General features: G+C 37.3%; 1 protein-coding gene across 1 annotated transcript; it reads left to right on the top strand.

Moving 5' to 3' along the window:
* Nucleotides 1-2753: 2753 nt before the first annotated feature.
* LOC103323076 (TOPLESS-related 2) lies at nucleotides 2754-10349 on the top strand. Its single transcript, XM_008225037.2, has 25 exons — nucleotides 2754-3100; nucleotides 3202-3381; nucleotides 3494-3607; nucleotides 3786-3944; nucleotides 4102-4279; nucleotides 4410-4545; nucleotides 4966-5081; nucleotides 5208-5343; nucleotides 5470-5579; nucleotides 5791-5860; nucleotides 5937-6010; nucleotides 6093-6188; nucleotides 6269-6361; nucleotides 6827-6954; nucleotides 7059-7293; nucleotides 7406-7564; nucleotides 7656-7751; nucleotides 7974-8126; nucleotides 8212-8322; nucleotides 8419-8595; nucleotides 8721-8849; nucleotides 8948-9043; nucleotides 9228-9410; nucleotides 9487-9662; nucleotides 9958-10349. Exons 1-25 carry the CDS (start codon nucleotides 3021-3023, stop codon nucleotides 10148-10150), a joined length of 3378 nt encoding a protein of 1125 aa, XP_008223259.1. The 5' UTR covers nucleotides 2754-3020; the 3' UTR covers nucleotides 10151-10349.
* The last annotated feature ends 3376 nt before the right edge of the window (nucleotides 10350-13725 follow it).

Raw genomic sequence — 13725 nt, 5'->3', positions numbered from 1 at the left:
TACATATGTGCGCTTCCCATGCTAAGTAGACATGTCATGCAAGTACTACCAACACACTCTTGGTTTTGAGAGCGTCTTCCCATGTGCCTTCTCGGTCAGGTCAATGGGCACGTGGTCGCCCAATTTCTTCTAACCTAACCACTGCACTTAACACTTGAGGGCAATCTCTCTCCCCAATTTGGAGAAATCAGGGATTGGTAAGGCATCATCCCCTTTAAACCAGGATTTGAGGCGTGATCACCTTACTAGTGCCACATTTTAGCCACTTGTTGGACTTTGCATTTAATGCACTCATAGACTTTTGTCAGGTGTCAACCATCTGTTGGGATTCCATACTAACTGCACTACAAGCATGCTTAGGCATGACCATACATCTCTTACCCATTTCTCAAGGAAAATTGCTGCCACCAAGCTCCTATAAATACCTTGCGCCAACACATTGACAAATATAATAACTTATTCTACTCATAGACACTTGACCTATATACATTCTTTTTTCTCATTATGACTTTAGTATTAGAGATGACTAGTCATGTACCACTCTAGTATCTCTTGGATGACTAGTCCATCCATATTGTGTAGATCACTTTTAGGAGCGGTGACATTCAGGATTCGAAATCCGACTGGGTGAAACTTATATTAAAAACTTGACGTTATGAGTGAATTTCATTAATAAACATAAAAAGATACACATTGTTTGTACCATATCTGACCCCCCACTCACATCATGACACGTGAAATGTGAACGAAGCTGAGACCAACTTAGTGAGCCATGCAGAACGGTCAATCGGCACACACTACCGATTCATACACGGTCGTTAAAGTCAGTAAGTGCTAATGATTGACTCACCTGCACCAATCTTCGGCACACGATGCCTAGCGACCACCAACACATGAAGCCGATTTTGACAGATAATCTCGGAACTCTCGCCAGAACCTATCAGGGCAAGTGTCGACCGTCGAAGACACTCCCACGAGTCTCACATCGAAACTAAGTACTAAGAGCATCTCAAATGCTTTCTATAAATAAAGCCCCTTGGCATAGCCAAGAGGTAAGACTGTTTACTTGACTCGTGCTTTCACACTGTCAATAAAGTTGCTATTAACCACTAACTTTGACATCATAGTGTCTTCGGCCGGCACCACACCGATGCTTCAGACCTCATATACCATTTCTCTCCTCAGGCCAAACCTAGCATCATGGCCCGAAGAAAGACACCACGGTCTGAAGGCTCCTTGGGTCCGAACCATCCACATCACCTGTAAGTTAGCCTTATCTCTATTTGTTTAGTTTTAGCGCGAACACACATAGTATGAGGGACATAATGAGTCTTACCCTCAAATGCATCTTTATACATAAATAAAAGCTTAGAAAAAAAAAAAAGACAACAAATTCTTTATTTTCTTGGGGTTCGAATTGTGATCCAAGATAACAAAAGATAACCTATTTAATCAAACATCCAAACAAAAAATCAAATAAATTCTCATAACAGCATCAATGCCTTTAATCAAACATTAACATACCAACAATAAATCAAATATCTCAACAATACCAATATCAAATCAAACATCTCAATAAAATTCCTAAAATCAAATACCTAAATAATTTCAACAAAGTCTACAAATTATAATTCATTCTTAATTAAACCTTAGAATAGTTTTTTTGTTTTTTTTGGACTACCCTTGAATAGATCAGAACTAACATATTTAAAATATATTAGATGTAATGTTGTCATATACAACATCTTAAAATTAAAGATGCATACATGTATTTTATGAATTTTTTTTTTTTTGAAAAATTTGGGGTAGGCAGCAGCTTACCTTGCCTTAGGCGTAGGACTGCCTATGCTAATGAGCATAAAAAAAAAAGTTCACAACTAATCAACCCAATAAAAGTCGTGACCTTGAACCTATTAAAATCTCGTGTTGATCATCCAAAACAACATGTGAACACCAATAATACCTTCCTTATGAAAATTGAAAATAAGATTAAAAAGTTAAGAAATAAAGAAAAATGACAAGACCGCTATATTTTGAAGTGTCAATAACATATTTTATGATATTGATATGCTCTTTTGTTTTTTTCAATGAGCCATTACTTATACAAATTACAAATTGATACTCATGTAGAAATAATGCATTATAAAAAATAAAAATATTTATGGACGTATATCAATGTATGAGGAAATACAACTGACTACTTCCAAGACAAGGAGAATTGAGGAAATCACTACTCTACAAAAAAAAGAGAAAAAAAAAGAAAAAAAAGAAATCTAAGACAATCCATGTCAAAAGTAACATCATGACTTGCTGGCAGGAGATCCAAGTAGAGAACTTGACACGTAGACGCCCGACAAGGCAACGGGATGTGGTGGACGTTACCACGTATATTCAATCTATTTGATTTTCCTCTTCGATTCCGGAATCACTATGCCTTTACACAACTCCAATCCACTACTCCCACCTGACCTCTACCATATCTCATAACCCAATAGGCTCTCGCCACGCATAAACGTCAACTCGTGTTTACACCGGAGCGTAGCACTGGATCATGCCCTTATCCAAATGTAATCTCGTCCTTTTACGAAATGATGAGCCACTGAGCTGCTTCAGTTCTCTCAGTTTCCACTACGTGGATAAGTACATGTACTTATCACCGATTGCTTATCAACATCTCACTATCAGTGATAAGCTATACGTGATGGCTGATAGGTGGGTGCCAAATAAAGACCCTACAAAACGCATCGAAGAAAGTGCGAACAACTCCCCTATCTCACTCTCTCTCTCTCTCTCTCTCTCTCTCTCTCTTCTTTATCTTTTATCTTTTTTCTCTCGTTGTGCTTCTGCACTGTTGTCGTTGAACTGCAAATTATGAAATCAGAAACCCTAGAACCTTTTACGAGTCCTACGCCCGATTGAAACTTCGCCTCCTCCCAAAACGCCGTCGTTGCGAGCCATTAATCCTCCTCCGCGAACTGAAAGATTCGACCTTTTGAAATCTTGAAATTCAGGGGACGAAGATGTCGTCTTTGAGCAGAGAACTGGTGTTCCTGATCCTTCAATTTCTCGAGGAAGAGAAATTCAAGGAGACCGTGCACAGGTGAGTGAGTGATTGCATTTTTGTTTTTTATGGGTATTCTTTTTTTGGGGCTGAAGTTTGAATTTTGAATTGGCTATGGATATGGCGGCGGCGAAACTTAGGCTGGAGCAAGAGTCGGGCTACTTCTTCAACATGAAGTACTTTGAAGAAAAAGCTTTGGCGGGAGAGTGGGACGAGGTCGAGAAGTATCTCTCTGGCTTCACCAAAGTCGATGAGAATCGTTACTCTATGAAGATTTACTTCGAGGTCAGAAAGCAGAAGTATCTCGAAGCCCTCGACAGGTTTTGATTTTAATTTCTCTCTCAGTCTCTCAGATTTTTCTTCTTTTATTGTATTTATTTGTTGTGTTTGCTGATGGGGTTATTCGTTATTGCAATTTGGAAATGTGCTCAGGAATGACAGAGCTAAGGCCGTCGAGATACTGGTGAAGGATTTGAAAGTATTTTCGACGTTTAACGAAGAATTGTACAAAGAAATCACTCATCTTTTGACTCTTGATAACTTCAGGTGATCACTGTTTTAGTCCATTTTAAGTTTACGTGTAAGTTGGGTTGCTTAACCATTTAAATGGGTTTATAGTTCTTATTTATTTACATTTGATTTTTGGATACACATGCGTGCAATTTGAGGGATATAAATATTTGGGGTTCTTTTTTATGTTTATATTATTTTTGATATGATGCAGAGAAAATGAACAATTATCAAAATATGGTGATACTAAATCAGCTAGAAGCATAATGCTAGTAGAACTTAAAAAGTTGATTGAAGCAAATCCTTTGTTTCGAGAGAAGCTTGTTCTACCCACCCTGAAGGCTTCACGCTTGCGAACTCTAATTAATCAAAGGTATTTTGTCTTTTTTGTGTTTGTAATGCCTTTGTTTTTTGTTTGTAAGTCTACATTTTGGTATTTCCTATGAAGGTAGATCAATAATGTTATTTTTGCAGTAAAACATCATTATAATTCGTAAAAGTTCAGAAGCATTAATTTATTGGTTGTGCAGTTTAAATTGGCAGCACCAGCTGTGCAAGAACCCAAGGCCAAATCCTGACATTAAGACCTTATTCATGGACCATTCGTGTTCTCCTCCAAATGGGGCTCGTGCATCCACACCAGTTACTCTTCCGGTTGCAGCTCTTGCAAAGCCTTCAACTTATGCTCCTCTAGGAGCGCATGGTGGAGTATGACCATATATTCCTTCATAATTGTATCAATGTTAATTTTTTTTTCCCGAATGTTGAAATGTTTTTCAATTAATGCTGACCTTGTGATTTTTTTAATTATTTTTTTGTTTATTACTGCTATGTACAGCCTTTTCCGCCTGCAGCTGCAGCTGCTGCTGCTAATGCGAATGCTTTAGCTGGATGGATGTCAAATGCTAATCCTTCCTTGTCTGTGCAATCACCTGTTGTTGCTGCTTCACCTTTCCCTGTTCAACCCAGTCAAGGTGAGGTTTTCATTCTTCTGGAGCTGGTATTGAAGCTTGTACTACAACGTAATAAACTTAAAACATGTTTTTATTCTTTCTTAAGCCATGTTTATTTCAATTTCCATTTTCTACTCGTATGTGCTAGTACAGAGTAAGGTGGTGGTGGGGAGGTTCAGGTGGATGGCCTTTCTCCCTGTTTTGAAGAGGTCCAAGAAACTCTTAAAGAGTTCTTCTATGCTTGGCTGTTCAGTCTGTTTATTGAACATTATCATACTTATAAGAAGAAAAATATTCATTTGTCCTATGTCCAACAAGAAGTATTTATCGTTGAGATTGCTGATCATTGTTTTGTTTGCTTGGATGATTATCAGATAACATAATATAGTTATTATTTATTTGAGCTATCTTGGTAATTCAAAATTATTTTGTCTTTAACAGTTTCTGGTTTAAAGCATCCAAGACCACCATCAAATGCTCTTGGAATGATTGATTATCAGAGCTCTGATCATGAGCAACTAATGAAACGTCTCCGGTCTGCACAATCTGTTGATGAGGTATTGTTAAATGGTTTATATTCTCTGCATCATTTCTCGATACTTTTTTCTCGCATTTTCTAGTTCTGTATCTAGATGGTTTCATGGTTGCTAGTTATTACAGAACTTCATACTTCATCTGTTCAGGTCAGTTATCCTCCCCATCCGCAACATGCTTCCTGGTCACCAGATGACCTACCAAGAAATGTAGCATGTACTCTTCGTCAGGGGTCCAATGTGATAAGCATGGATTTCCACCCTTCTCATCCCACATTACTTGCCGGTACGTTGTCTGTAACACCTGACATAACTGTGCCTCAGTGGACATAGATTGAAGTGCTGTCTTTAAAGTTTAGTTTCCACACAGCTTCAATCTCATATCCGACTTAAAAATTATGTTTGTAAATAGTTGGCTGTAGTAATGGAGAAATTACACTATGGGAAGCTGGGCTGCGAGAGAGGCTGGTGTCAAAGCCATTCAAAGTATGGGATATGTCTACTTGTTCTGTGCCATTTCAGGTGTGTATCTCATTACTCAGTCCGTACCTTATGCTCCCTCTCAGTATCCTTATATCGTTATTGAAAACATCATATTTATGTGTGCTTAGTAGGTTCAGTCAGTTTTTAAAGTGTCAGTCGTCATGATATTCAGTTAAAATTTATTAGAAGAGGCCTGTACTACTCATTATCATTGACCAAATCCTGTAAGTTAACATTGGGTCTTTTATAGGCTGCTTTTGTCAAAGATTCATCAATGTCTGTAAGCCGTGTAGCATGGAGTCCAGATGGAAACTTTATGGGTATGTGCAGCAACACATCTCCAGCACCATTTGAATGCATAGTTGATTGTAATTTGCTGTATTTTTGTTCTTTCAGGTGTTGCATTTACAAAATATTTGGTTCATTTGTATGCGTATCAAGGACCTACTGATCTACGCCAACATTCGGAGGCATGTTTTGGTTCACTTTCTGCTAATTCAAGAAGACATTACTTGCCACTTTTAACTGATGTTTGGATTTGGTTTCTTATAGATTGATGCCCACATTGGTAATGTGAATGACTTAGCATTCTCTCATCCAAACAAGCAATTATGTGTTATAACTTGTGGAGATGATAAGCTGATAAAGGTGGGGGCAGAAGTCTGTAGTTTGTTTTTGTTGTTTAACTTGATAAATATTAATTGCTTCTTTTTTTATAAAATTAATAGGTTTGGGATTTGTCTGGAAGAATGCTTTTCAACTTTGAAGGTCATGAGGCGCCTGTTTACTCGATTTGCCCCCACCAGAAGGAGAATATTCAGGTAAGACATGCCCATTTTCTGAAGTCTGGAATCCAAACTGCAAAATTAAAAAAGTAACAATAGTCAGGTCTGCATGTATTATGGCCACTTAATGGTACTAGTTCTCAAATGACTATGGTTCAGTTGGGGTACTCTAATTTTATTTATTTGTTACATAGCCTGTATGATGCCATTAGAGTCCATTTGCGCATGTTTAAAAACTAATTAGCTCGAAGTGGGAGACTTACTCTTTTTAGTGCCATATTGGTTTAATTAGCTTGAATGCATACATGCTCGGGTGTATTACTTGTGCGTTTCATTTGTTTCATATGTTGTTATGCAGGTTGGATTTTTACACAATTTACAATGATGAGATAACTAGTGATGACAATCATTTTTTAATAACTAACCAACATGAGTGATGACAATTATTCTTGCTGAAGATGCGTCCTACTTATGTCATGATTTTCCTTTTTATCATTGCAGTTTATATTTTCAACTGCTGTTGATGGGAAAATAAAAGCTTGGCTCTATGACAATGTGGGCTCCAGGGTTGATTATGATGCTCCTGGGCAGTGGTGCACAACAATGCTATACAGTGATGATGGAAATAGGTATAAAAAAGATCTGTATGGTATATGCTATAAATTAGCTTGATCACATATCTCTATGCCCTTGTGATGATGTATGAATTATGACTGATCCTCCAAAATCTCAGATTATTCTCTTGTGGGACTAGTAAAGATGGTGAGTCCTTCCTGGTTGAATGGAATGAAAGTGAAGGGGCAATAAAGAGGACATATAGTGGGTTCAGAAAGAAATCTTCTGGCATAGTTCAATTTGATACCACAAGAAATCACTTTTTGGCTGTCGGTGAAGATAACCAGATAAAGTTTTGGGATATGGATAATACAAATATTCTTACTAGTACAGATGCTGAGGGTGGGCTTCTGGTAAAAGTCGTCATTATTTATTTACTTTTATTTCCAAATATTATGAGTTTGATTAGCAGATTACCTTGCTTTGAGATTCCATTCATTGATGTAAGCATTGGGATTACTTCAGACTCTTCCCCGCTTGAGATTCAATAAGGAAGGAAATCTGCTTGCCGTTACCACGGCTGACAATGGAGTCAAGATTCTTGCCAATGCTGAGGGTCTCAGATCCCTAAGAGCAATTGAAACTCGCTCTTATGAAGCATCCAGAGCTCCTATTGAGATGAAGGTTGTTTTTCCGTTTCCATGCTACACCACTCCTTCCATCATTTGTATATTTGTCTCTTGAGAAACTGATTTGCTCTTTCTATATGGATCAGGTATCTGGTTCTTCCATGGTTCCAAACATCAACCCGACCATTAATAAAGTGGAGCGTATGGATACAAGCTCTCCTGCTCGACCTACTCATATTCTTGTATGGCATATAAATTATGTAATTTATTCATATTTGGTAGTAATAACTTAATTACTATGGATTGGCTGGCATGAGCTTGAAATATTAAATTACCATCATAGCTATTTAGTCATGAACTTTGGTAGCCTTTGTCACCAATTCATTTTAACAAGTTGTGTAGTTGCATCGTGATTTTTCTTTTTTTCCTTTCTAGCATCTAATTTTGCCAAATATTTGTTGTAGAATGGAAATGATTCTATGGCAAGAAGCATGGAAAAGCGAAGAAGTTTAGATGATGTATCTGAAAAAAATAAACGTTGGGAACTGGCAGAGATTGTTGATCCTGTAAAGTGTCGAGTGGTTACCATGCCAGAGAGTAAAGATCCTGCTAACAAGGTGGGTTTTTATTTAATATTTTCCCTATTTTGTTGATTTTGATTTCATAGATAATGATATTAAGATGGTCTTATTTGTGTTTAAGGTTGCTCGACTTCTTTACACAAATTCTGGTTCCGGCATTCTGGCTCTTGGTTCAAATGGGGTGCAGAAGCTGTGGAAGTGGAGCCGCAATGAACAAAATCCAAGTGGGAAGGTGATGGTTAACATACGCATAAATGCATATTTCTCTTTTTGTTGAGTATTGGCACAACTTTCCTGAAAGGATCTCTGACCTTTTGCGGGTTAAAAGGCCACTGCAAGTGTTGTTCCCCAACATTGGCAACCCAATAGTGGTCTTTTAATGACTAATGATGTTCCAGAAAATTTTGAAGAAGCAGTTCCATGCATTGCACTCTCAAAGAATGATTCCTATGTGATGTCTGCCTGTGGGGGGAAAGTGTCTCTGTTCAATATGATGACTTTTAAGGTAATTTAATACTGATGTAATGCGCATCTATCCTATGACAGTTTATATCAACTGCTACAGCTTGCATGATTGTGCTTTTATTGGATTGGAAAACGTGTTTTGGATAAAAATTTCTTGGTTTGCAGGTAATGACAACTTTCATGCCACCTCCACCAGTCTCAACCTTCCTGTCATTTCATCCTCTGGATAATAACATCATAGCAATAGGAATGGAAGATTCAACTATCCACATTTACAATGTTAGAGTTGATGAGGTGATTAATTTAAGCATCTTTGTATCTATTGTCAATTTGTCATGTGATTGAGGTGCTCTTGTTGATTTCCAATATGACTCGTGTTGCTCTTCTGTTAGGTCAAAACAAAACTGAAAGGTCACCAGAAACACATTACTGGTTTAGCATTTTCTGTCAACCTTAAAATCATGGTTTCATCAGGTGCCGATGCTCAAGTATGTGACGTCCATTGTTTTCTTCTTCTTCTTCCTCTTTTATAACGGGAAGTTGGGAACAACTCTGTTATTGTTTTTTTTTTCCTGGCTTTTTCTATGCCCTTTTTATTTGTTACTTTGTTACTTTGCTTGCTTAAGTTGATGTGTAAAAGTCGTTAAATGTAAAAAGAAAATGCTTTTGCAGCTATGCTTTTGGAACATGGATGTATGGGATAAGAGGAAATCGGTTACACTTCAACTGCCCGCTGGAAAGGCTCCTCTTGGCGACACGCAAGTACAGTTCTATTCTGATCAAGTCCGGTTATTGGTATACCATGAGACTCAACTAGCATTATATGATGCTGCCAAAGCAGAATGCATTCGGCAGGTATAGAAATAGAATTTCTTGGATGAGTTGCTTTTGTTCGTGTGCAACAAATCTCTCATTTGTTTAAATATTGCAGTGGATGCCACAAGATGTACTGCCTGCACCCATATCTTGCGCAGCATATTCCGCCAGTAGTCAACTAGTTTATGCAGCTTTCACTGATGGTAATATTGGAGTGTTTGATGCTGATAGTCTGAAACTAAGATGCCGTATTGCCATGTCGGTGTACTTATCACAAACATCATCAAACAGGTATTTAGAGCATTTAGTTAATTATGGTTTATGAGGTGGCTTTCTCATTCTACTGCAGTGTAATATTTGTCTGGTGCTAGTAAGCACTATATTCAGTGGATTTACCTAGATTTCCACTTCAAAATGCGGAAAAGAGGACAAAAACTCTTTCTTGAAATGGAGTGTCCCTGTTGTTAGTAGGAAAAAAGAATTAGTATGAAAAATTAAAAAGAAGAAGTTGCCTATTGTTGTTGATAGAACCATCCGTTGTATAGTTATTGATATCTAAACTAGTTTTGTCCTACTGTACCCACAGCCAAACCGTGTACCCGCTAGCTCTTACAGCACATCTGCACGAGCCATATCAATTTGCTGTTGGACTGACAGATGGATCTGTTAAAGTTATAGAGCCCTCTGAAGCTGAGGGGAAGTGGGGAGTTTTGGTGCCTGTTGATAATGGAACACAGAACGGCTGGACAGCAACATCTTCGACTAACAATCCTCCTTAGTAGCTCCAACTAGCAATTCTATGGCCGTTTCCTAGAGTTGATTTGTATTGTATTCATGTACTATAGCAGACTAGTAGGTTGGTGGTCCATTTGTGCCTCACCAAATGTGTGAGCATATAGAGATCTAATGGTTATAGCAAAAATTTATGTATAGTCATATGTTTAAATGATAGATGTGTTAAATTATTTTGGGCTGCAATTCGCGGTTTGCATTGTTTCTGTGCACTTCTGAATGCCCAATACCCAAAAAAACTGGAATCTTTCCCTTGCTTTTGCTAGTTCAGAAGCTAAAGGGTGGCAGAAAAACTTGCATAAATCTGCCATTGTCTAAATGGTTGTAAATGCGCTGTGCCAGAAGACTCATTTCATTTTCCTTGAGGTAGAAAATCTTGATGTTTTCTTAGTTGAGCAGTGCTGGAATCACATTGCATGATCCTTTTTTCTCTCTTGTGCATGTTCTTGTTGTAGGATGTCACAATCAGGTAAATAGAACAGTAAGCGGACAATGAATGTGGTTCCACATGAGGTAATGTGTCCATGTGATGTCCAGAAGCAATGCATATGTATTTGTTCTTGCGTGAACGCCTGAAAGGGTCAAGCTGTCCGGTGAAAGTTACTTGGTATGTATCCATGCTTGGAGCCTCTGAATAGTTAATATATATATATATATATATATATATATATATATATTTATGATAAGACCTGTGTTTGAATGCAAGTGTCATGAGTACGATTTTCGTTGTCCACCACTTTGTTGGTTTGTATACGTTCGTCTCTCTCCCCTTATAAGTACGCTTAAGATTTTGAAACCAGTGGTTATCTAACGTCCCGAATCATCATAATTTCGGAAAGAATTTGCAGGAACGTAATCGAATTTTATTACTACTTCTCCTTTGAGGACCAAGTCTCCCCCTGAAAAGAACTACCAGGTCACTGTCCCTTATAAACTTTTCTGTAACTGACAAATCGTAGTAGATCTAGTTGGTATAATCTATAAGATGCCAAAATCAAATTATGCAATTACAGGACCAAAACTGTACGTGGCTTTCTTATCTCTTTTCATGTCAATTCCATCTGAAGAAACTGCTAGCTTTCGAACTGTTTATGTTGTGATTGGAGAAGAAAACAAAAGACAGCCAATGTTGAGGGGTTAGGTCGACTAATTGCCAACGTTGTGTTCCTATCATGCCATGTGGTCTTGACCAAAGAACATGATTTCATGATATATATGACGCACTCACATTGACAAAATCTAAAATTTCAGGCCTAGGGTTAAATGTGTGCACTGTTGGTTCAGTTGGCTTTGCATGTGGTTTATAAGTAGAAGCCACAGTGCAGGGTCGTGGCGCATGTTGGAATGTTTGTCTCTGTCATGAGAATAATTGCAAGAGTACACCCATTCAACGCTTACTAAGGGAAGAACACATTGCTTTAATTGTTGTCAGATACCTTAACTTGATCAATAATATTGTAGAGTTTGTATTCTAGTATGCTATTTTGATGTGGAAAGGAAGTTGTTTTCGTACTAGTTGTCAAACATTAAGTCTAAATTTTGTAGATAATTCTTATGCCGGTTCGTTATTGAGTTCTTTGTGAGCTTGTTAGCTATAGCTTTATCAGTAGTTTAACATTTATCTCCATACTTGTGAATGTGAGATTTTATAGAAGATACCATATAATGGTAAGGCCGTAAAGTTTATGTTAAGATATCACAAAAATTCATAGTTTCAATGGTAAAACACTTATATCCGTATTCATTCTCAGAATTCAACTATCGCGTTGCCCTTATTTTAATTGTAGAGAGAAAAAAAAGGAAAAAAAAAAACTATCTTGGAAAACCTTTCGCTTGCCATCTGTGATATATATTATTCATCTCAATTGCTAACCAAATAAAAAAAAGCGGCTGTCTTTGTTAATATGAGGGAGGATATTCACACTGCCCCACTTCAACATTTCCTAAGCTCAACTTTACGTACGGCGATGAGGAAGAATTGATGCCTTTTGGTGTGATCTAGTAAAGCAGCAGCTACATAGAGGATTGTTCTTAATTCGTCTCAAAATGTGAAAGTGGGAAATCTTTGGTGTGCTTTTACACATAGATGTTTTTTTTAATCAGTTGGATCGGATGGAGATTTGAGCAAAAATAGATCACAAATGTTGGCAAAACTTCCAGGTCAAAAAGTTGGATGATGAAAAGGGACAATACAAAAAAAAGTTGGTCTGGGCTATGGAGATCACTAAAGAAGGAACCATATTACATATTAGGGCCACCTACGTACCTTGATGTATTTTTCATCTTCAGCATATGTCTGTAAAATATTGGTCTGCAAAAGCAAGAGCATCTCAAAAGCACAAGAGGAAAAAGAAATCATAACCAAAATTTTACATTAGATGCTTCCCAATGAAACTTCTCTGACATTTTGGTACACCTTGGATAGATTTGACCAGCTTATTTCGTAAGTGCATCAAAAGAATCAAGTTTTAGCTGCAACATGTGACTTGAATAGTTTTAACCGGATACTACCCAATTTTGATTCTTACTTTTGGCTTAATTATTGTTTTACTCCTTAAAATGGAGGATTGGTCTCATTTTCCCTATTGAAACTGAAAATTTTCTCACTTAACTCTCAAAATCTCTAAAAATTGTTAAAATTTTCTTACTTTACCACTTCCGTTCATTTTCGTCTACAATACCGTTAAGTGTACTGATGTGATATGGATATTTTTGTAATTTTAGATCCTTTTTCTTCTCTCTCTCTCTCTCTCTCTCTCTCTCTCTCAGGGGTGGCGGGGCTGGGTTGGGTGCGATGGAAAGGGAAAATTGAGAAGATGAATGTAAGGGCTGGTGACCTTAACAGTTTTATAATTTCTCTTAACATGACATACCATGTGCAATTAGCTACGAGATCTTGACACACGTCTTTGGTCATGCTAAAAAAGACCTATGGCAGGGGAAAAAAAATTTCAAATCCAACAAAACCAAGTTAAATAAAAATCGAGCATGAGTAAAGCATGACACATATACGTTGAGGACAATTTAGGTATGTCATACTTGTGCCATGGTTAACACAAAATAGGTTTGATTTAAATTTGTCATTTATGTTGTGAAATTGCCCATACAAGTTATACAAAACCAGACAATGTTAGAGCTAATTTAACAACTATAGATATTTGTGTCAAAATGTAAATAAAAAATGCACTATTGACTAACAAATTGATATTTAATACATCACTTGCCACGTCATATATTACTATTATTTGTGGTAATTCATGGTTTAAAAATGGTCTTTATTGATATGAGTAATGACAAATTATATTTTCACCTTTCCAAAGATATTTCTGGAAAAACAAAAATACTTATTGGAAAACAGAAGAACAATAAAAAAATAAAATAAAAAGTGACGTGTCATACATAAGTTGGGTCCTTCTGTTGTGTTATGTTCTGTCCAGTGATTGACGCCAGGCTAGCATCTTTACCATGATTGAGCGCAGGTCCCACCTCCCTCTCTGCTCTGTCAACCCACATGCGGTCTCAATGCCCCATGCACTCCTTCACTTATTTTATTCCCTCTCAC

Source organism: Prunus mume, linkage group LG2 (assembly GCF_029339155.1).
Source record: "Prunus mume cultivar Tortuosa linkage group LG2, ASM2933915v1, whole genome shotgun sequence".
Taxonomy (NCBI): Eukaryota; Viridiplantae; Streptophyta; class Magnoliopsida; order Rosales; family Rosaceae; genus Prunus; species Prunus mume.
Note: the sequence above shows the minus strand (reverse complement) of the source record. Positions and strands in the feature narration are given on the sequence as shown.

Excerpts from the sequence above, each read along its gene's own strand:
- LOC103323076 (XM_008225037.2), top strand. The coding sequence starts at position 3,021 with ATGTCGTCTTTGAGCAGAGAACTGGTGTTCCTGATCCTTCAATTTCTC. Across the intron at positions 5,344-5,469 it reads TCATCCCACATTACTTGCCG|TTGGCTGTAGTAATGGAGAA; the intron begins GTACGTTGTCTG and ends GTTTGTAAATAG. Across the intron at positions 6,362-6,826 it reads ACCAGAAGGAGAATATTCAG|TTTATATTTTCAACTGCTGT; the intron begins GTAAGACATGCC and ends TTATCATTGCAG.